Source organism: Tamandua tetradactyla, chromosome 1, assembly GCF_023851605.1.
Source record: "Tamandua tetradactyla isolate mTamTet1 chromosome 1, mTamTet1.pri, whole genome shotgun sequence".
Taxonomy (NCBI): domain Eukaryota; kingdom Metazoa; phylum Chordata; class Mammalia; order Pilosa; family Myrmecophagidae; genus Tamandua; species Tamandua tetradactyla.
Window position 1 is genome coordinate 113,673,222 of NC_135327.1, and position 24,804 is coordinate 113,698,025.

A 24,804-nucleotide genomic window follows, 5' to 3' on the forward strand; every position below is an offset into this window, starting at 1 on the left:
CCATCTGGCCCTGAGCTTTTGATGACTCTTTGAATCCTACTTGCGATTGATTTGTTGCGATCTTCTATTTCTTCCTGAGTCAGTGCAGCTTGTCTGTGTCTCTCCAGGAATTTCTTCACTTCATCTCAGTTCTCTAGTTTGTTGGCATATAGCAGTTCATATTAACCTCTAATAATTTCTTTTACTTCTTCAGGGTCTGTGGTAATGCACCCCTTTTCATTTCTGATTTTGTTTATTTGCATCCTCTCTTTTTTATTTTGTCAGTCTTGCTAGTGGCCCATCAATTTTATTGATTTTCTCAAGGAACCAACTTTTGATTTTATTGATTCCTTCAACTGTTCTTTTTTTCTACCATTCATTTATCCCTGCTTTAAAGTTTGTTATCTCTCTTCTTCTATTTGCTTTGGGGTTAGTTTGCTGTCTCCTGGCATGCTGTTGTCCTTGATTTTTGATCTTTCTTGTTTTTTGATATAGAAATTTAGGGTAATAAATTTCCCTCTCAACACAGCCTCTGCCACATCCCATAAGTTCTGATAAGTTGTATTTTCATTTTATCTCCAGATAGCTACTGATTTCTCTAGCAATTTCTTCTTTGACAGACTGGCTGTTTAAGAGCGTGTTACTGAATCTCCACATATTTGTGAATGTTCTTGTTCTTTGGTGGTTATTGAGATCTAGCTTCATTCCACTGCGATGTGAGGGATTATTGAAGGGACTGCATACCTTCAATAAAGTCCCCTTGAGCATGGTGTATAATTCTTTTAATATCATGTTGGATTCAGTTTGCTAGTACTACAGAGAAAACTATAAAACACTAGTAAAAGAAATCAAAGAAGACCTAAATAAATGGAAGGACATTCCATGTTCACAGACTGGAAAACTAAATATATTAAGATGTCAATATTACCCAAACCAATTTATAGATTCAATGGAATCCCAATAAAAATCACAATCTTTTTGCAGAAATAGGAAAGCCATCATCAAATTTAAAGGCACTAAGGCAATTTTCCAGAAACCTACAACCTCCAGATGGATCCCTGGACCAGATAATGCAGAGGGGCCAGCCTCTCCAGACTATCAGCTAATTCCATCCCCCTATGTCATATTATCAACAGCCCTTCCAATATGAAAAAGTTAGAAGGGGCATAGCCCAAATACCCCTAATAGAGTGGGAGAGAGATCAAGGTGACACTGGAGCTATGCAGAGAAAGTAGGGTTTAACAAATGAATATGACTGCTGATCATTATATTGATATTTCTTTTAGTCTCCAGTATCTTAAAGCAGATAGAAGTAAAAACCTAAAATTGTGGAACTGTAACCCATACCAAACTCTGAAATTTGTTCTACAACTAATTGTTGTGATGTACTTTGAAATTTATTGTTTTTTTGTATATACGTTATTCTTCACACAAAAAAAGAGTTGATTGTGATGAAAAAATGCACAGCTATAATGATATTGTGAACCACTGATTGTATACTTTGGATGATTACACAGTATGTGAATATATAAAATATATCAATAAAAAAAATAAATAAATTTATATGGAAGAGTAAAAGGCCCACAATAGCTAAAGCCATCCTGAAAAAGAAGAATGAAAGCTAGAGGTCTCACATTTCTGATCTGAAAACTTATTACAAAGTCACAGTAATCAAAACAGCATGATACCAGCACAAGGAAAGACATTCAGACCAATGGAAGAGAATTGAGAACTCAGAAATCAAATCTCACATTTATAGCCAACTGATTTTCGACAAGGTGGCAAAGACTACTAAATTAGGCAAGAAGAGTCTCTTCAAAAATGATGCTGGGGTGGGATAGAAAAGATAGAGTCACTCTTTAATTAACCTGTTGCTACCAGATGATCCTAAATAAACTATTCATCTTTAAACTATTCATCTTCTAAACAAATGAGTTTCTCACACCTAAAAAAAAGAAGATGCTGGTAAAACTATATCTCCATTTGCAAAATTAACAACTCCTACCTCACGTCATTTATAAAAATCAACTCAAAACGGATCAAAGACCTAAAAAATCCTAGAAGAAAACATAGGGAGGGCATCGTCAGGATTTTTGTTAGGCAGTGGTTTCTTAGACTTTAAAGCCTAACTACAAGCAAGAGAAGAAAAACTGATAAATGGGACCTCATCAAAATTGAAAACTTTTTATCATGAAAGTAAAAAAACAACCTACACAATGGGGGGAAAATATTTGAAAACCACATATCTGATTAAGGACTACCATCTAATATATATAAAGAAAAACCTTCAACATAACGATTGTGCTGGTGTGAAAGGATATATGCCCCCTAAGAAAAGCCATGTTTTAATATAAATCCCATTTCATAAAGGTAGAATAATCTCTATTCAATACTGTATGTTTGAAACTATAATGAGATCATCTCCCTGGTTGATGTGATTTAGTTAAGAATGGTTGTTAAACTGGATTAGGGGATGACATGTCTCCACCCATTTGAGTGGGTCTTGATTAGTTTCTGAAGTCCTATAAAAGAGGAAACATTTTGGAGATTCAGAGAGACTCAGAGAGAGCAGAGAATACTGCAGCACCACAAAGCAGAGAGTCCATGAGCCAGCAACCTTTGGAGATGAAGAAGGGAAACGCCTCCCAGGGAGCTTCATGAAACCAGAAGCCAGGAGAGTAAGCTAGCAGATGACGCCGTGTCTGCCATGTGCCCTTCCAGCCAAGAGAGAAACCGTGACTGTGTTCGCCATGTGCCTTCTCACTTGAGAGAGAAACCCTGAACTTCATCGGCCTTCTTGAACCAAGGTATCTTTCCCTGGATGCCTTTGATTAGACATTTCTATAGACTTGTTTTAACTAGGACATTTTCTCAGCCTTAGAACTGTAAACAAGCAACTTATTAAATTCCCCTTTTGAAAACCCATTCCATTTCTGGTATATTGCATTCTGGCAGTTAGCAAACTAGAATAATGATAAAAAAGACAAATAACCCAGCTAAATATGGACAAAAGACTTGAACAAATACCTCACCAAAGATACACAAATGGCAAAAAAGCACATGAAAAGATGCTCATCATCATTAGTCATCAGGGAAATGCAAATCAAAGCCACAATAGGGTATTATTTCATATCCCTTAGAATGGGCGCAATTGAAAAAAAAAAAGTATTGAAGAGGATGCAGAAAAATAGGAACTCATTCACTGCCAGTGGTAATGTAAAGAAATCAAACCTCACATTTATAGCCAACTATAATGTGGTTATATTATAGTCACATTATAGTTGGCTATGGAAGACAGGTTTGTCAATTCTGGCCAATTTCCCAGAAAGCTGAGTATAGAACTATAGCTAGTTAAAAAAAATTAAAAATGTATGGAGAAACATTCAAATTTCTGAGGAAGCCCCTGACATCTGGGAACTGGCCCAGTACTATCAATAGGCCTTGGTGTTCTGTTGAACATAAGCAATTTCATGAAAAGCAATATCAGACAAGGCCATTCTGGAACTGTGCTGGATCAAGTAAAAAACAAGACCATTCCATAATAAGTATGAACTCAGAAATCATGCCCACTACTAGGAATATACCCAAAAGAACCAAAAGCAGGGGTGTGAATAGTTATTTGCACACCAATGTTCACAGCATTAGCCATAATTGTCAAAAGATGGAAACAACCCAAGTGTTCATCAACTGATAAATGGATAAATAAAATGTCATAAACACATACAATGGAATATAATTCAGCCATAAAAAGAAATGCAGTAAGTCCTTATAATGCAAAAATGCAGATGAACCTTGAAGACATCATGCTGAATGAAATAAGCCAGACAGTAAAGGACCCATACTGTAACACGTCACTGATTTGAAACAATTAGAATAAGCAAACTCATACAGTCAGAATCTAGAATATAGGTTACCAAGGGATGGGGTAGTGCTAGGGAATGGGAAGTTAAGGGTTAAAATGTACAGGGTTCCTATTTGGAATGATGGAAATGTTTGGTAATGGATGATGGTGATGGTAACACAACACTGTGAACACAATTAATGGCACCAAAATATGTTTTTGAATATGATTAAAAGGGGAAATGTTAGATTGTATATAAGGTAATAGAATAAATTTTTTTTAAAAAAATCCACAGAACTGGGCGCACAGATGATCCAGTGGCAGAATGCTCGCCTTCCATGAGGGAGACCTGGGTTTGATTTCTGGACCATGCACCCCCCCCCCAAAAAAAATACACAGAATTACACTACACAACAGTGAATCCTAACTTAAACTATGGATTTGAATTAATACTTTCAGTATAAAACACGCTATCATCAATTATAACAATATTCCACACTAGAGCAGGGTTGGTGGCAGGACAGTATATGGGGATGCTGCATTTATGCATATTTTTCTATAAAGCCACAACTTCTCTAATAAACGAAAGGAAAAAAAAAGAGAGAGAGACTCCCAAATTTTAGAACCAAAAAATAAAAAATTAAAAAGCAGTAAATTCTTGACACATGCTACGACATGGATGAACCCTGAAAAGACTATGCTAAGTTGAAATAAACCAGACACAAAAAGACAAACATTATATAATTCCACTTACATGAGGTATCTAGAATAAGTAAATTTATAGACAGTATGAGGATTAAGGTTACCAGAGACAGGAGGGAGTAGAATGGGAAGTTACTGGTTAATGGGTAGAGTTTCTATTATGGGTGATATAAAAGTTTTGGTAATGGATAGTAGTGATATTTGCACATCATTGTAAATCAAATTAATGTCACTGATCTGTACGCTTGGAAATGGCTACAATGGCAAAAAATATATAACTATGAAAGAAGAAACTATAATATTGCTAAAGTTAGAATATAAGTTTTATTCCAATACATTCTTCTGGACTGAACACTAGACTTTTTCCTATTTCCTGAATTTCATTTAGAAAACAGCAATATAGGGCAGACCATGGTGGCTCAGCAGGCAAGAATGCTTGCCTGCCATGTCAGAGGACCCGGGTTCAATTCCCGGTGCCTGCCTATGTAAAAAAAAAGAAAACAGCAATATATAGTACCATAAAAGAAAAGATCACAATACTGACCTTTAAAGAAATACCATGATTTCCACATAATATTTCTATTTTAACTATTTTTTATTTTAAATTAAGATCATCTGAAAATTAACACCCATCATACTTTGAGGAGTGAATATGTATTAATTCTACTGAAACACCAGGAAATCATAAATTATTGTAAATAAATCTTAGAATGTTTTTTATTTAAAAGCAATGCTAAATCAGCCATTTCTAAAAAGAGACAAAACAAAGCAAAATTACCTTCATGGACCGTAATGCCACAATTGTCACACTGAATTATTTCATCAGCATCCTCACTATTATCTCCAAGACAAACACAGCAAATCAGAATATGGTCCATTTTTTGAGAACTCCAGTTTTGACTCTTCTCAAGAATCAGCGAGTCCTAATATTGAAATATTAAAATATATCAGAAAATCACGTTTAAATTAAGATATTAGTAAATACAATTACCTTAAATTATTTAAAACAGTATTATATGCATTTTCAAATTTATGCTACATATGCTATTCTTTAGTATACCCCTTTGCCCGAGAACACTCAAACTACCCTTCCACTTATTTTTCACTTTTCTGCAAGTCTCATCTTCTCTCTTCTAGGGCATAAAAAAGCCAGCACACTACTAACAACTCTTCACCTACTTTGCCATTCTAGATTATGGTTGGATCCTTTTAGCTAGAAGGGAATAATTAAGCCAATTAATTATTAACCCTATATTTGGGTTTAAAACCCTTTGGAAGTTTATAACACTGCCCAGGGGAGACAAGACACACATATATGAAAACAGGAAGAAATCAATTCCAAGGTAGTATACATATATAAGCAAGTGTATATGATGGTATTGAACAGGCTGTACTCCAAAATGATGGAGAATTTATAAGTTCCAGGATCATCAAACTATTAGGTGATAGATGAGAGCCTGCCTAAGTATATCTATTTATACAGGTTAAGTAAACCATCTAAAAACGGATACAGATTAACAGGTTGCCACAGGAGTCAGAAAATTTACTGTATTTGGCAAAATTGCTAAGTTTATGTCAATAAATATTTAGTATTAACTGGTAATAAAGACAAGTTTATTATAATATAAAAGGAGAAAGACATAATATAAATATTTCAAAAAAGGGAAGAGATTGCTCCTTTTAATTTAAAATTTTCTGTATTACAGATTTAAATGACAAATTAAAATAATTCTTGCCATATTTAAAAAACAGGAATTTACATTACATATAATAAAAAATGGCACTTGAGTCTATATAATTCCATTTAAGAATCTAATTATATTCAGAAAAAAATAAATAAATTAGTTCCATACCATACCTTCAGTAAATATTATGTTTTGTTTCATATTAATACTTGTTTTCTCTCTTTAAAACTCAGCCAATATCCAAACGTAATATTTAAATCCATCATTTCTATAGCAATCTGTAAATGGCATTTGAATAACTTGAATGCCATAATAATATTCTTTCAATGTATTTTCTGTAATGTACATTAAACTGCTGCTGATTTGTAAAATAAATCAGAAGGATGCAAAAGTCAAGATGGAGGAAATGTCATTTCTCCAGAGAATTCTGTACTTTAAAGCTGTACATTTTGTTCCACTTTGTTACAGAAGAAAAATAACTTTAGGGCTTTAACATGGCTAGCAAAAAAGTGTAAAAAAAACTTCCTGAAAAAAATTAAAGCTCATGCATTTTACAATACTTTCTTACGATAAGCAAAACAAAAATATGCCCAGATTTTCATACCATTAGCCATGCTTCAAATGCAACAGCATTTGAATTAAGGACAAGCATGTTTGTGGTTCCACTCCCAACTCTCACTTAAAAGCTGTTGAACCTCAAAGCTATGTTTTTCTCAAACTGTACTTTTCTCATCTGTAAAATGGGGCTGATAAATATAATACCTACCTCAAGAGGTTGCCATGAGAATTAACAAGGTAATATACAAAAATAATGTTCCTGGCACACATTAGGCACTCAGTAAGTGTTCATACTCTTTCTCCTTTCCTCTGCACTTCTTATAGGTAGCTCAATAAGAGAAACATGAGCAGACCCTACATTATATTAAGGAATCTTAATTAGAATCCCAAAAGTAAAGTTAAAATCTCAGGATGAGCATAGCTACTTCAAGTATTTTTCCCTTGGAATATCTTTAAAAAGAGTTTTTTCTTAGACTACCACAAGTAGGTTTAAAAAAAAAAAATCAACCTGGGAAAAGACCTGCAACAACCAGAGTTTGACAACCAGAGTTTGATGGCTGAGAAACCACACATGTTTATGGGCTCTGTCATTAATTTTCCAGTATAATTATAACTAATCAGCTCTTGAAAAATTTTGACCCACATGGGAGCCCAGTAAATTTCTATGAACCAGAAAACCTAAGCATCAATGGGCTGTTCTAATTCCTCAACTTTTCTATTTTTTTATACTGTTTTCTCAGAAACACAGTAAATATTTATATCTCTACCCCACTTTTCTCTACACATGTTACCATTTAGAGACTGTGAAAAAAAACTACTGCTATTTCTGGCCCATCACTGAAAACTTTTACTTGAAATGTAATACAGAGAGAAAAATAGGGAAAATTAGTACCCTACAATATTACCTAACCAATGGCAGGGACAGTATTTCAATGGGAAAACCTAAATAACACATTCTCTTTAAGTAATTATAGTTCTCCTTAATACATCAAACATGTATTTAAGCACACTTGCGATAAAAGAATAAAGTCAATTTATTTTCACATTTTTGTTAATATAGTTCTGAAGATTTATATCATCTCAAAATCTCTGAAGAAAATAGTCAAATTAAAGTTTTTGCCACCAAACATATCATTTAAAAATATGTTTTTTAAATTGGGTAGACTGAAATACTAGTGGTCACTGAGAGGGAGAGGTAATAAGGGGTATGCAATGTATGTTTTTTTTCTTTTTCTGGAGTGATGCAAATGTTCTAAAAATGATCATCGTGATGGATACAGAACTATGTAATGATATTGTGAGCCACTGAATGTATACCATGTATGGACTGTATGTTTGTGAAGATTTCTCAATAGAAACAGTTTTTTTAAAATGTTTTTTACATAAAAATAGAAATCAAGAAAGTGGGTTCTGAATGGTAATAACCTTACTATTACACCTGGAAATAACCTTACTATTATGGCATAATTATATGGAAACTAATACAATCATAATATAAAAAGGGTAAATGGAACACTATACTAATAAATCAACAATTACTTAAACTATTTCATTCTTCTCCCTGAGATTTAAAATTTACCCCCGCAAAAAACATCAGAAAGATAACATTGTCCAATGTTCCCCATGGCTGTAAAAAATGTTTAGTGTAATTTAGTTCCCCGTAAATTACTATAAATGATATATACAAGATAATTTCTTACTTATCTGTGTATTTAACAAAAGGAAATTCCATTCACGTAATGTAAAACAGAATTAAAAGAAACCAATTTTCCCTGAAGATAAACAAAAAGAATAACAAGAAATTTGATAATAATTCTTCCTCTAAGTATCTGAAGGTTAAATTCTCAAGAATTTCAAGTAACTTTTTTGTACATTGTAATATAACTGAATTTTTAGAACTTAGTACAATTTTTTTCATTTTGAAATGTGCAAAAAGCAATTGATAAGCAAGGCAGAAGCCCCAAACACAGAAGGCTAAACAGAAACTTTGGCAAAATTGTTACATTTTAATTAGCAAAAATGTAATAATTCTTAACATAGAACGACATCTAATTCTTTCTTGCCATTTCTTAACATGGCAAGACATCTAATCCACTGAACATAACAAAGTCTTTTACTTAAAAAAATATTCTACTAAGCAAAGAATATAACACAGGTATAAAACAAACAAGTGAAAAATATCCAAGCTATCTCAAAACTAAATATCCTCTATAAGAATTTTACTTTTAAAAGTAAAATTTTAAAAATCCAGGACACAAAAAAATTCTACCTGAAAACTTCTACTGAGATGATTTTCTGTCATTTATTAATTCTCATCCAAAACTCTACTTTCAAAGTCCTGAAAATGGAAACAGTCCCTGAAAATCCTACACAGCCCTCCAAAAAAATTCATCTCAGAAGACTTAAGGGCAAAAAGCCTTAGGAAAACTCAAAAGTTCCAAGATAAAAGGTTGAAAAAAAAATAACCATATTTCAAGGAATTATTCAGAATACAGAAAATGCCAAAAAATAACACTGAGAAAGGCAAGTGTCCATTTGCAAATAATGGAGTCAAATACCCAATTCTAGATGAAAAGTTGTCGAGGTATGTTTCAGGGGCCTCCCTTTCATGGAATCAGGAAGCCAAATCTCATTTTATAGTTCTACTTAGATGTCATTTGCCTTTTTCACTCTTTCATTCACAGGCGTTTTCCAGAAGCTATAAGACGTGTGACAGTATCATTTACAGTCTTGTTTTTGAAAGTTCTGTGTTTTAATTTCTGAAATGGTAAATATCAAACGACACAATCCACATAATCAATAGTAGGGATCCTCAATAATTTTTAAGAGTATAAAGGGGTCCTTATTGTTGTGTAAACTTATTTGATATGCATATGGATTTTGTAGGTATTTTGCCAATACTCTATCATAATATCAACAAAATATTTACTGCTAACATTCTACTTAGAGGTATTAAACACTTCTTCTGAATTTGAGAGCAAAACAAGAATGTCTACTATCACCACTTTTCTTTGACACTTCACTGGAAGTCCAAGTCAATGCAATAAGGCAAGAAAAAGTAATCAAAAACTACTAGGAAAAAAAGGTCCTGAATCTAAAACGTTTGAGAACTACTGCTCTAAAGTATTTCAGGGCATGGTACATCCATTAAGTGCAATAGTTAAAAGAATCCACTCAAAAAGAAAAAAAACCCTCAAAAATTTCAAAATTAAAACACTTCTGGGCATCATTTAGCAACAAATGATGTGTAAAATCAATTCCCTACAAATACACTTGACTAACAGCCAAGAATTCTATTACGTATTTTTAGAGCCACATTTTCTACTATCTCCTATGATAAAGTGGTGTTTCAAAACATGAAGAGAAAAATGAAACTTCAAATATAATAAAATATATACTATCTAGTGAATACTTGGCAAGATACTGGTACCTAAAATAACTTAAAAGATTACGACACAACAATTGGCCACAGGTAACAAGGATTAACTTTAGTCATATTTTTTTTAACAAAATCCACGTCATATGACTAGAAAATTAAAGACAAAATTATAATCCCAATTGATCAGGGTTTTTTGTTAGAACTTAACATCTAGCATTGAGTGGCATAATTTAGGTAGAACTAGAGTCATCAAAAAATTATCGAAGAGTTTGAATAATAAGAGTTCCGGGAGAAAAAGGTTATTAAACTTCTAGGCAGAATATTAATAATAAAGAAAACATTCTTGCATAGGTAGAGCAAGAGGAAAATTAACATAAATTAATACAAGAGGAATTTAATTTAGTTACTATAAAAAGAAACTTCTTGACAACTTTAACAGGGCACTTTTCTAAGAAATGTTTTGGAATCTCATTCCTGGAACATCTTTGAGACAGTTAACCTATTTACAACGTCCATTATTTTGCTAAAGTCTCTTTCAGCCATAAAAACCAAACAGCACAATGTGGTCTTTAATCATAAAGGTAGTCTACAACTTCTTAAGGAATAAGGAAACGAATTACAGATTATTAACATATGCACAACTAAAGCATTTTACATGGCAAGTTTTCTAAACACAAGCATTTCCAACAAGTTAGCATAAATCTAAATCACAATGCCTGTGCCATTAGCAGCCTACTTTTATGACTGTCCTGAATGTCAGCCTAACAAAAATGAAGTAAGGAAATGATGCTTCTAAAGTAATTTTATTATTTTACTTAACAGATTTAGAATAAGTGCTAAGTGCCATGAATCAAATGGAACAATTGGATTTTCAATATCTGTTTCCCTAAATCGGCATCAGTAATATGAAGCTTCCTGTTTTCATCATTATCAATACATACTATATCGTATATGATCATTTTGTTTTTCCTAAAGGTAAGAGAATTAGAATGGCATTGGGAGTAGGCAACATTCTTCATGTGAAACTGGGCAACCTAGAAGTTAACCAATGTTTATAATCTAAAATATAAACTGCTGTTTCACCTCTACAGACATTCATACCCTCAAAGACTACGATACCTTAGTTTAGTAAGAAAACCTCCAAATTTGTAAACAAAACTTAACTAAAATAGATAATTGCTTCTATGTAAAATTCTTAAGAAGAGATGTGAAAGAACAAATAAAGCATAGGAAGGAAAAATTTTCTACCAGTTTAACCTACTGAAATGAAATGTAAAAACAAAAAAAGTATTTGGCAAAGAAGTGAATTTGGGTGACTAATAAACACATTGACAGAAATGACAGTCTTAATTATAATTTTACATGTGATGTTAACAAGTACATCTACATGTAAGATGACAATTCAATCTTTCTTTTAAAGAAAAACATATACATAAACACACAGACAAAGAGACACAAATGTATTTAAGTGAAGTCTTGAATGCTGCATCTCTGGGCCCAATGGATAAACCTAACTTTCAGTAGTTGTACTTCAAGTGGAAGAACTGAAGCCTTTTATGTTTTATGATAATCAACAGAAATGTGTATTTTTTTTCATTTCCTTGTAGAAAGAACTTATTTACTAAATATATGCAAATACAATCCATATTTACTCCCACATATATAAAGCAAAGATTTGATGGCTATTTAGACGGTGGGTACTACAACTGGTAAGGGAATTAACTTTTAAGCTAAATCTCTAAAAGTCTGAGACAACCATTAACCTGTTTGTTGATCTGCTCTAAAGTACACTAAAAATGTATGTAGATATAGTCATAACTAAGTTGAAAGAAAGGTGACCTTTGGTTTCATAATCCACTCAGCACCATTCAGCATATGGTAAGGGAATTGAAAGGGGAATGGAAAATTCTACCATTTCCCAAATCTATGGATGTAAGGAAAAAAAATTCTCTAAATATATAGACTGTGAGCTCCTTGAGGACGATGATTGCGAGCTCATTGAGAACGGTGACATACAGTAGATGCTCAATAAAGTTTGCTGACCAAATGAATAAATGTTACAGTTAGGGCTCTCTTTCATCCCCATGGGTGTCTATAAATAGGATTTCAAGGAAGCTACTTAATACAATAAGTAGAGTGATTTAGAGAATTCCCTTTTCCCCAGACAGACAGATATCATAGAAATTGGGTTGATCTACCTCATTACTCTTGCTTTGAGATAATGTCAGGCTATCATTGGTCAGTTCCTCATCATCAGCACTGTTTCTGCTAAGAACTTTACTCTTCTTCTTCTTACAACCCCCTTCACTGGCAGGACTGCTATGATCTTCATCATTGCCTTCATCATTTTCATCCTCATCGCTCCCACTCCCCTCATCTTCATCATCCTCATTGTCCCCATCACTTCCCTCTTTTTGTGAGGCAGATCTTCCCTTTCTCTTCACTATGGTAGGTCGCCAATCATTGTCATCCTCACTGTCATAGTCATCCATGTCATTCAGCTCTTCCATGGATACAAAATCCAACAGTGGTCGGTTTCGACGAAGGTTCCACTTTTTTGGCTCACTAACTTGTTCTTCTGTTGTGGCTGTCGTACTGGGGACAGAAAGAGATGCACTAATGGCACGAGGACTTGTGGCAGGTGTGGCAGCAGCAGCAGAGACAGCCACATTATCAGAAGCTGTTGCTTTTTCTTTTTCCTTTTCTCTCTCCTTCTCTTTCTCCTTTTCTTTTTCCTTCTCTTTCTCCTTTTTCTTTCTAGGTCTTTCTCCATTCTCTTCTTCCTCCTTCTTAACCATTTTAATTAACTGTTTTTCTGATGATGCTACTTCTTCTGCAGAATTTTTAACTTGTTCTTCTTTTACTTTAGTATCTTCATTCAGTTCTTCCTCTAAAATATTTTCTTCAGAATCACTACAGGAACCTTCTCCACTGTCCTTGGATGGATCTTCACTTCCATTACCACTCCCTTCAGAATCTGTTGAAAATATGAGAAAAAAAACCACACATATGTATATACATACACACACACACACACACACAACGCTGACAAAAATGAAACCACCAGAATTTGTGAATAACTTGCAAAATAATATAAACAAATTTAAGTCAAAGAATGGTACACATTCCCAACCTGATTAAATAATAAATCAATGAAGTTGGTATAATGAGGTTAGTTCAATTAGCACTACTGAAGATGAATAGATGTAATCTGAATTAAAATATGCTTTAAAAAGAGGAGCACTATTTTGAGTTATAAAGTTCATGCTACATTTGGTACCCTAGAGACAATTTTTTTCTAAAAGTAAATGTGCTTCTTTTTAAATTGGGCATTTATATTTAACCTAATGATAATATAAATAGACCAAATCTTTTTCCCCTACATCTTCCTTTTATAAATTATATGCGCTAATAAGTACTAAAAGATTCACATCCAGAACAAGAAAAATCTGGCCAAAAAACCCTTCCATTTATTTCATTCTTCATCCAACAAAAATGGGCACAGTTATTTATAACAGTCAACTTATACCACATCTCTTATATATCAAATTAATTTAAGGAGTACCAAATACACAGGTTAAAGAGACAATAGCACAAGCATAGATAATGAATGTTGCATGTGAAGAAGAATTATCAATTTTCCTATTTATTCTGATACTGTTCATATCAACAAGAGTCACCTAAACTTCCAAAAATTCTAGGCTATAACAACTGTATCCCCTAGAATGGAAAGAATTGATGAATTAAAAAAAATAATTCATCTGGGAAATGAGCAAACATGGTAGTCACTGAAAAATGGCTGAGGAATTAAATACCTAATACAGTACTATTAACTTTCAATCAAGTTCCTTCCATTCCTGCCTAGCACCGCCCACTCTCTCTCAGTCCACCCCAACTCATTACCTTCTAATCCTCTTTGCAACCAAACAAATTAGTAAAAATCTAACATATCTAAATTAAGGGGGCTCCTAGAGAAGGTATGTGGAAAGATGAGTGGGAGGAGGGGAAGGCAGGAAAAGAAACCACTACAATCAAGTCTTGGCTAGCACCAATAGTATAATCTGTAGGATAACAATTTTTTGCACCTAAAACTAAGAAAAATACAATAATAAAATAATGTAACAACAATGTTCCACATGATTTAAATTTCTTTTAACTCAACTAGCCTTAGCCTCTATAATTAAGAGGGAAATAGGTTCTAGGCATTAAAAATAAAGGAAGTTGCGTGTAATTACTACCTGGTTATCTAAAGCACCTTGCAAGACCTATATAAATGACTGATGATAAAATATTCTGCAAGTTAAAACACACACACAAAAAAATTTATTATTTAACAGCTGTCGACTGATCCTATGAAATCATTATTTTCAATTCATGAATATCACACATATATCTACAACTTACTCAAGACTGTTCTTAAAAGAAAAATCACTCTCATCCTAAACTACCTTGCACAGGATATACCAGCTAAGCCACATGGCTCCACAACCCTTACCTGAAATTTTGAGAGGCATAATTCAAAATTGTTCAAATTTAAGGGTAGCATAGTATGCACTATATATTACACTAACACCCCCCAGTGAAGTATCCAGGACTACACTAAAATCAAATGCATTGTTTCTGCAGTGAAAAGTATGAATATTACAGAGCATTAACAAACACTACAAATAAATACCTATGAGTTACAATTAGTTTTTGCCATCATATAAGCTTGTACCAAAGATCAGAAAAAAAAACTCGTAGATTTGTTAAGTTTCTTGGATTTCAGAAGAGAACATGGACTTGTATCACTAACAAAGGGTGACTTCTTTTCAGTCCAAAAGTGCTACTAGCCATTAACAAAATTATGATGTCTAAACTACTCACAACAATTAAATCCAACCTACAAAGAAAAATCTTTTTTGAAAAATAATGTCTAACCCAAATCAATAGGCCATGCCCTTGATTTTGAGGCTTACTTTTGTGGAATTATGTAGGTAGTGAAGAAGCTTAGCCTACCTATAGGAATGCCTAACAGTTACTTCTGGAGGACCTCTTTTGTTCCTCAGATGTGGCCTCACTCTCTCTAAGCCCAACTCTTTAAGTGAAATCATTGCCTTTCTCACTATGTGGGACATAACACGCAGGGGTGAAAGTCTTCCTGGTGATATGGGACATGACTCTCAGGGATGAATCCATCTCTGACACCATGGGATCAACAGTTTCATTCTGACCAAAAGGGGAAAAGAAGTGTATCTAATAAAGTATCAGTGGCAGAGACAGCTCAAAAATAGTTGAGAGGCTACTCTGGAGGTTGCTCTTACGCAAGCTTCAGTTAGACATTGCTACCTATCATAACCTGCCCACCCTCAACCAGGATCATTCCAGCCAATTCTAAAGAATTTCCAGGGCAATAGGTAAGATTCCATAAGGGTTCCATGCACTAGTGCAACTTTCCAGAAACCTACAACCTCCAGATGGGTCCTTGGACCAGGTAAGTCCTGAAACCTAGAGGGCTCAGCCTCTCCAGAACATCAGAGGGTTCCATCTCCCTACCCCATTTTAGTGACAGCCCTTTCCAACATGAAAAAGTTAGAATGACCATAGCCCAAACACCCCTAAACAGAGGGACAGAAAGACCAAAGATGATGGTAGAGTATACAGAAAAGACAGGATTGAACAAACGAATACGATTGCTAAATCATTAAACTGATATCTCTTTTAGTCTCTAGTATCTTAGAGCAGCTAGAAGTTAAAGCCTGCAATTGTGGAATTGTAACCATATCAAACTCTCCAATATGTTCTATAACTAATTGTGGTGCTGTGCTATGAAATTTATTGTTTTCTTGTATATATATATTATTTTTCACAAAAAAGAAAAAAAAAGTCAATTGTGGTGATAAAAAAATATTTAAGCATTCTAGTCTCCTATATTCTAGAGCAGCTAGAAGGAAAAATCTGAGAGGATCGTATGGTAGCCCATGGCAAACTTGGATCAGTCCTGCAACTACTTGTTAAAGAGTGCTTTGAAAAGTACTGCCTTTTTATTTCTTTGCTTTGCATGTATGTTATAATATACAATAAAAAAGTTAAAAAATAAATAATGTCTAGGTATTTTTAATATAAGGATTTAATAATAAGCAGGGCTCACTAAACTTATAATGCTAAAAAGGGGCTCCTGAGCAGCATGACTAAAGAAAATTGAAATAATTTTCAATTTATTATTCATAATTATTCATAATTAAGAGACTGGGATATGGGGGGTAAAAGAAAAAGCAATTTTTCTTTTTGATCAACATGCTAGAAGCCTTTTTACCAATGAAAATTTGAAAGTAGATATGAAAGTAAGATTGACTGGGGCAGAAATGTCAGTATCTGGCCAAAACTGAGACCAACACGTGGGAGATGACTCCCAGGGATAAGTCTGGCCCTGGCACCATGGGATCAACAATACCATCCTGACCAAACAGGGTAAAAGAAGTGTAACTAATGAAGTATCAGTGGCTGGGAGAGTTCAAAAAGAGTTGAGAGGCTACTCTGGAGATCACTCTTATACAAGATTCAGTTGGACATTACTTCTTCTCATGGCTTTCCAAACCTCAACAAAAACCATTCCAGCCAAACACAAAGAACACCTAGGGCAACATATAAGAGTCTACAAAGGTTCCATGCACTAGGATAACTTTCCAGAAACATACAACCTCCAGACGGGTCCCTGAACCACAGAAGTCCTGAAACCTACTGAAACCTAGAGGGGCCAGCCTCTCCAGAACATCAACTAGTTCCATCTCCCTATCCCACATTACTGACACCCCCTTCCAACATGAAAAAGTTAGAATGGCCATAGCTTAATACCCCTAAAGAGAGGGACAGAAAGATCATAGGTGATGGTGGAGCTATACAGAGAAGGTAGGATTTAATAAACGAATATGATTGCTGAACAGCTAAACTGGTATTTCTTTCAGTCTCTAGTATCTTAGGGTAGCTAGAAGTAAAAACCTAAAATTGTAGAATTCCAACCCACACCAAACTCTGAAATCTGTTCTACAACTAATTGTGGTGCTACGCTTTGAAATTTATTGCTTTTTTGTATATATGTTATTTTCCACAAAAAAAGAAGAAAAAGTCAATTGTGATGATAAAAAATATTTAAGCCTTCTAGCCTCCTATGTTCTGGAGCAGCTGGAAGGAAAAATCTGAGAGGATGGTATGGTAGCCAGTGACAAACTCTGGGATTTGTCCTATAACTACTTGTTGAAGAATGCTTTGAAAAGTACTGCTTTTTTCTTTCTTTGCTTTGTATACATGTTATATTATACAATTTAAAAAAATAAAAAAAACTAAAAATAATAAACTGAGGCCAATTCAACTTCTGCTATTATTTGTTAAATTTTACAAAATGTAAGGGACTTTTGCAGATTTGTTCTGGTTACTGCTGGTAATGTCCATTACTCAGATACTCTGAGTCTGTCTGTGTTTTGTAATCATGCCTGAATAGAAAGCAATTTAAAAATAAGATTTAAATGCTTTACATTTAATAACATATGAATAGAAGAATGTGAAATTTCTCCACAAATCAGAATCCTAATAGTTTACCTAAGCCTTCACTCATCAAATATACCACATTAACCATACTCCAACTCCAAAGATTAAGAATCTACCAAACCCGGTGGGCCACGGTGGCTTAGCAGGTAAGAATGCTTGCCTGCCATGCCTGAGGACCCAGGTTCAGTTCCCAGTGCCTGCCCATGCTAAAAAAAAAAAAATCTACCAAACCAAAAATTTTTTTTGGGGGGGGGTACATGCCCTGGAAATAGAACATGGTCTCTGGCATGGAAGGCAAGCATTCTATCACTGAACCACCCATGCACCCTACCAAACCTAACTTTAACCTCTGAAAAATAACTTCTCCAACTGACTCATTATTCTTCTCTACAGTATGTTTGCATCTGAGGGATGGAGAGTAACAACATTTATTTATAAGCACACCTCAGTAATAATGACAATGAGAAAAATCAGAATCCTCTGCTCTCCCTAATTTTACTTTTGTAGGCTGCAAAGGATTCCTATTACTACTAACTCAGTAAATGATTCTCTGCCAAGCTTCAAATTCATCACTCCTACATCCTAAAAAAAAAAAAAAAAGAGAGATAATAGACGAGACAAATGGACTAGTCACCTCAAATAGAGCTATCTTATACATAAGGACAGAGATCATTTCAGGTCTACAATAAACCCTTTTACACTAAAAAAATTTCTTTAAAATTGAAATTCTTACTTCCTATTTGGTTAAATCAAAGGTAGAAAACTTTCTCAAATGCATAATATATATCAGAATCTCAATAACAGTTTTCCAACTAACAGACAATTAAAGAATTTATACTATTAAAAAGCCAACTTCACCCAACCAAAACCATTCCTGCCAATCCAAAAGAATACCAAGGGCATTACATAAGATTCTACAAAGGTTCCATGCACTAGGGTAACTTTCCAGAAACCTACAACCTCCAGATGGGTCCCTGAACCAGATAAATCCTGAAATGCAGAGAGGCCAGCCTCTCCAGAACAACTAGCTCCATCCCTGATCCCACAACTAGCTCCATCCCTGATCCCTGATCCCACATTATCAACAGCCCCTTCTAACATGAAAAAGTTAGAATGGGCATAGCCCAAATACCCCTAAAGAGTGGGAGAGAGATCAAAGGTTATGGTGGGATTATATAGAGAAGGCAGGGTTTAACAAATGCATATGAGTGCTGAATATTACATTGATATTTCTATCAGTCTCCAATACCTTAGAGCAGCTAGAAGTAAAAACCCAAAATTGAGGAACTGTAACCTATACCAAACTCTGAAATCTGTTCTATAACTAATTATTGTGATGTACTTTGAAATTTATTGCTATTTTGGAGATATGGTATTTTCACACACACACAAAAAAAGAGGAGTATAATAGAGAAGATAGGATTGAACAAATGAGTATGATTGTTGAATCATTATATTGACATTTTTGGGGGTCTCCAATGTCCTGGAGCAGTTAGAAGTAAAAATGAAAAATCATGGAACCCATGGCAAACTTTAAAATCTGTTTTATACCTACTTGTTAAAATGTACTTGGAAATTTATTGCTTTTTGTACATATGTTATATTTCACAATTAAAAAAACATTTAAAAAAAGCCAACTTCAAGAATCCATTCACAATATAACAAAAAAAATTAAATCAATACCATTATAATCAATGCTTTTCCCCATAATAAATATTAAACAATAAAATCAATATAACTGAATTCAGAGTTTTATGCTAATTTTACAATAAAAAAATCATCTTTTTCATCAATTTCATTTATTTTAATTATTCTGTTCATTGATTTAGTGCAACAATGATTGGTACTATAAATATACACAACAGAGAGCAGATCACCAGTCTACTAGATATTCAGTATAATCATCTCAGGGCCACCTTTGACTCATCTTTTAAAATACAGCAACCAGTCAAGTCTGATCAACTCAATCTTTACCTCTGACTGTAGTTCCAGCTGTGTCACCTTGGCTTTGCTGGAAAAATGGAGAGAGGTGATTTACAAGTGAGGACATCACCCCCAGGAGAGGCGATTACTAGTTTAGAGTAGAGGCCAGGTATGCTGCTAAATATGCCAAAATGCACAGGATAGTTCCTCCACAAAAAAAAAAAAAGAATTATGCAATACAAAATGCCAATAGTGCCAAGGTTGAAAATCCCTGGATTAGAATATGAGGTCTCAACTTGCCCTCATTTCACTTTCTAGGACTTATCTATTCTCCTATTCTTTTCCAAATAAGCATGACATTCTCAAACATCCCCACCTAGACTGCTGTTTTTCTCAATCCTGTATCTCTTTTAGTTCACTGTTCAACTCATCTCCTTAATGAAATTTTTCTAAATCAAACCAGTCTAAAGTAGTTTCACCTCATCTGAAAGACCTGAACTACACAAATGATAAAACAAATTAATCATGCCTCGTATCATCTATCCCTTATATTATTTAATTACTCTAATACTATTAATATTCCTTTGCAGATTCACCACAAAGTGCTATGCAAAACTACAGAAGGTCAACGAACATACATTGATTCACTTATCCAAGGTCAGATTAAGAACAAAACACTAAAAAGCAAAGCCTCAGCTTGAGACTCTTTCAGTTATTTTTTCACAATCTGGCCTAATTAATCATGACTCAAGATTTAAAGTTAAAACTTTTTCCTTTGTCCTGGGAGTTGAGAGAAGCATAGCATTGCTAAATTTGTCTTGTTTAACAAAGAATAACATATGCACATATCTTTAAAATCACAACATAAATCTCCTGGCTTATGCTTAAATCTAGACCCAGTCTCAAAATACAACTAATTTAAGTAAGGTGAATATGCCAATATTCAACTGTTTCAGACATGCAAAACTGGTAATTTCACATGATGTCACCTAATATTTCTAAGTATTATACTTCTTGTATCACCATAATTCTAATATATTTATATCCTGTTTCTTGACTTAGCAATTTTAAATTTTACTTATTGTTCATCCTCAATCAAAAATGAAAAATTTTGTTCTGCTTTCACTTTACAGATATAATATAAAACTAGTTTCACTTTCTTAATTTCCTAAAGACAAGATTACAATTACTAAGTTCATCGACAATCACTTGCCAATCTTCTTGGCAATCATATCTCATTTTTCAGTTGATTTCTTTTCTATTTTACCAGCTAAGTATCTGAATAACATTATGTTTACTGACAAGGTTGTTGTATATAATAATCTGTCAGTGTTTTCTATATTTATTTCTAAATCCAAGTAGAAATATAAAGAGCTCTGAAGTCAGAATTTCAGACTTCAAGATGAAGATCAAAAGATTCTGATGTACAAAATGGACTTAACAAAATTGAAACCAACGAATCTAATCATTTTTGCATTAAATTCAAACAGTTTGTTTCTAAAGGGTATTTGAAAGAAAATATGATCCAGACAGATAAATTTAGTTTTACTTTTTAATCTACACAACCTCAGCATTCTTAAAAACCAACGAAATGTCTAATATCTTATTTCCAATTAAGCTCAATTAACTGTAAAGCCCAATTAAACAATTACTATCTTCAATTAATTAAACATACTATCTTCAAGAGAAAAAAAGAAAGGATTTAAACAGAAACCAACAATAATTTAGGATAAGGCAACATCTTAGCTATAGGAGGGCAACAATACATCTAAAGAATGGAAAATATGATTCAGTTTCTTTTGAATGCTAATTACTTTAAAAGAAATCACTTTCATTTATAAAATCTCATTTATAAAAATATATCAAGAATTACCCAGGTAGGAGAAAGGAGGAAATATTCAACTTCCTTATCTGGGGAATTTCTAATATTTCACAAGGAGTGGGGATAGTCAATTCAATAGGGTGAACTCTCAATCTTGGAATTCGCTTCTATGCAACTTATTCCTGCAAAGGAGAAACTAAACCTACTTATAATTATGCCTAAGAGTCACCCCCAGAAAACCTCTTTTGTTGCTCAGATGTTCTAAGTCAACTTGACACATAAACATACCGTCTTTCCCCCATGTCGGACACTATTCCCAGGAGTATAAATCTCCCTGGCAACATGGGACTCCTGGGATGAGCCAAGATCCTGCATCATGGGACCAAGAAAGCCTTCCTGACCAAAAGGGGGTAGAAAGAAATGAGACAAAATAAAACCTCAGTGTCTGAGAGATTTCAGAGTTGAGAGGTTATCCTGGAAGTTATTCTTAGACATTATATAGATATCCCTTTCTAGTTTATGATGTATTGGAGAGGCTGAAGGGAGGTATATAAAATCGTTGAACTGTATTCTCGTAGCCATGATTCTTGAAGACAATTGTATAACTATACAGCATTTACAATGTGGTCATGTGATTGTGAAAATCTTGTGTCTGATGCTCTCTTATCCAGGATATGGACAGATGAATGAAAAAATAAGGATAAAAATAAATAAATAATAGGGGGGATGAAGGGTAAAAAATTGGGTAGACTGAGATACTAGTAGTCAATGAAAGGGAGGATTAAGGGGTATGGGATGTATGACTTCTTTTTCTTTTTATTTCTTTTTCTGGAGTGATGCAAATGTTCTAAAAATGATCATGGTGATGAATACACAACTATGTGATGATATTATGAGCTCTCGATTATACACCATGTATGGAATGTATGTATGTGAAGATTTCTCAATAAAAATATTATCCAAAACAGAATTACCCAGATAATTAAAATAAATAGGTAACAGATGAAAACATAATGTGGAACAATGACTGACCACAGAGGATCTGAATTTAATCCTTCCAGGGGCGTGGCAGGGACACAAAATATCAGTGCAGATGATTAGGTATAACAACAGGGGACAGAAAGTATCTGTCACCCTGAAGAGCACTCAAATTACAATAAAAAAAAAAATAACCAGTTTTCACAAATAATAGATAGTTCCTCTCAACTCTGATTAGGAGTTGGATTAGGATGATTTAGTCAGAAATCTCCATTTAGTTTGACGTGATAAATTATTTTGAGAAAGTATTTTATCTTTGAATTATTAGATTGTTTTATTCCCTGAAAAGAGAAGTGATATTTGTGAATGACTCCATCTCAATAAACAAAAAGAAAAAAATTATCAACAATGTCAGATTTATTAAGACAAAAGGAACTGTGGATTACGTAAAGAAAATAAGCTCTGGAATTTCTCCCATAATGATATCTGAAGAATTCATAGCTTTCAAAAACCAACTATTTCTGACTCAGCTTGCAACCAGTACCATAACAAACAAAACTACATTCTAGCAATGTAGCAATAACAAAAATATTCTTATCTGCCAAAGTTTTCTGCCAAAGTTTCACTAGGAGAACTTCCCTTTCTTTACCTTCTTTGGCATTACCAAATATCAGTGAATCAACTAAATGGGTGAAAGGTGAAAGGGCTGAAAAGCAAAGATTAAAAAACAGTTAATCAAGGTAAATTTATGAATTTCTGATTGCTGGGAGTGAACTAAATCAGGTAACCATAAAATCCAAGTAATTTCAACTTATGATTACAACTATTTCTTCCTGGGAACTGAGCAGTGCTATGCAGTGAAAGACTGTAAATTCTGACTCAAAAGACATGAATTAGTTCCACTGTTGCCTTTGTGACCTCAAGCAAGTTTTTCAAACCCAGTAACTTCTCTTTATCTGCAAAATAATCTCTCACTGAGTTATATCAAAAATGTACATGAGATTATGGATAAGAAAAAATGTTAATAAAACACAATGCAAATTGTTTGTTAATGGTATTAAAAGAAGTAATAATGACATAGTACAAATTAATTTCATCCTTCCTTACCATCCCTAACATGTGAAAGCAAAGTAAACTAGCTGAAAGGATAGAGCTCTGATTAAGCCTAGAAACTCTCAGAAGAGTATTTTAAAATTGCTGAAGGGATGAAAACTTAATTTTTAACTTTACTTAAATTTCCACTAAAGGAGGCAGTGATTTTATTTTTACTGTGTTTATTAGTATTTCCCACAAAAACTATTTAAACATAATTTTTGTGTTTCTCAGCTTCCTACTATTAAAATTTAACATATATATATATATATATATATATATATATATATACACATATAGGAGAGAACATAGAACAGAAAATGCAAAGGAAAATCATGTTTTCAATATTTTCCAATTTTGAACAATGTGATGCATTCAATATTTTCCAATTTTGTACAATGTGATGTATTACATTCTTAAAAAGTTAATTCTCCTTAAAATCAAAATATGATTTACAATCATGCATATTTTATGCCTCAGAGATTTTCAAAGGGCCCAATCGCAAGGTCCACCACCTACTATAACTTAAAATTACAATTCTTACTCTAGTCAATTTTATTCTAGTAGGAGAGCTTATGGACAAAAAGCACAACTAACTTCAGAGAGTGATAAGTGATTTGTAAAGAGAAGAATACTGCTCATGGGCTGTTCATGGCCCACATTACTCTCAGGATATTATTCTATTTAAGGACAGCCCTTGACTTCTTTCTCTTAACCATAAAATAAGCATAAAGATATTTTAAGGTGTGGAATAGAGAAAAATCCTTTTGTATCTTTGGACTACACCTTCCCTGCCTGCTAATTAGCAGTATCAACAAAAACAAGCAATGATAGTACCTACTGATAGGACCTTAGAAAAATGTGGGTAATCAAATGGATAAAATAATGTTTATGTGCTTTAACTTTAAAAAGTCGCTTTAATCAAAACTGATTTTTGAATTAAAAAAAATAATAAGGCTGAAAATAAGCCTAACTCCAGAAAGCTGGGAAAAGAGAAGAAACATTTACCTGAGGCATCTCCAACTTTAAAATCACTGTCATCTGAGCTATCATAATCGAGAGCTTCTAGCAGAGAAGCTGCCAAAGGCTTCACCTGCCTCCTCTTGGAGCTGCGATCCACTGTTAAAGAGAAAAACATTACCTTGTCATTCACAATCACACCAAGCACAGGAGAGAGCCATGGTACTGAGTGAAGATAAAGATGCCCTCATGCATGGGAATCTTCATCTAATTCTGTTCTCAGAAAAAGGTGTCTGGGGGAGAGGTTAAGGTGAGGACAAAGGCCAGAAAGGGCCGGGCAGCTCCATGAGAAGCTCCAGAT

At 33.7% G+C, this 24,804-nt stretch overlaps 1 protein-coding gene across 3 annotated transcripts in view; it reads right to left on the reverse strand.

Moving 5' to 3' along the window:
- Window positions 1–24,804, reverse strand: part of PHF14 (PHD finger protein 14) — a 236,051-nt gene that overhangs the window by 210,430 nt on the left and 817 nt on the right. For all 3 annotated transcript variants that reach the window (XM_077122758.1, XM_077122768.1, XM_077122776.1), the window contains exons 2-4: window positions 24,492–24,602; window positions 12,343–13,121; window positions 5,301–5,445 (exon numbers count right to left, since the gene is read on the reverse strand). In XM_077122758.1, coding sequence (XP_076978873.1) covers window positions 5,301–5,445; window positions 12,343–13,121; window positions 24,492–24,602 — 1,035 coding nt within the window. The remainder of the gene's footprint in view (window positions 1–5,300; window positions 5,446–12,342; window positions 13,122–24,491; window positions 24,603–24,804) is intronic.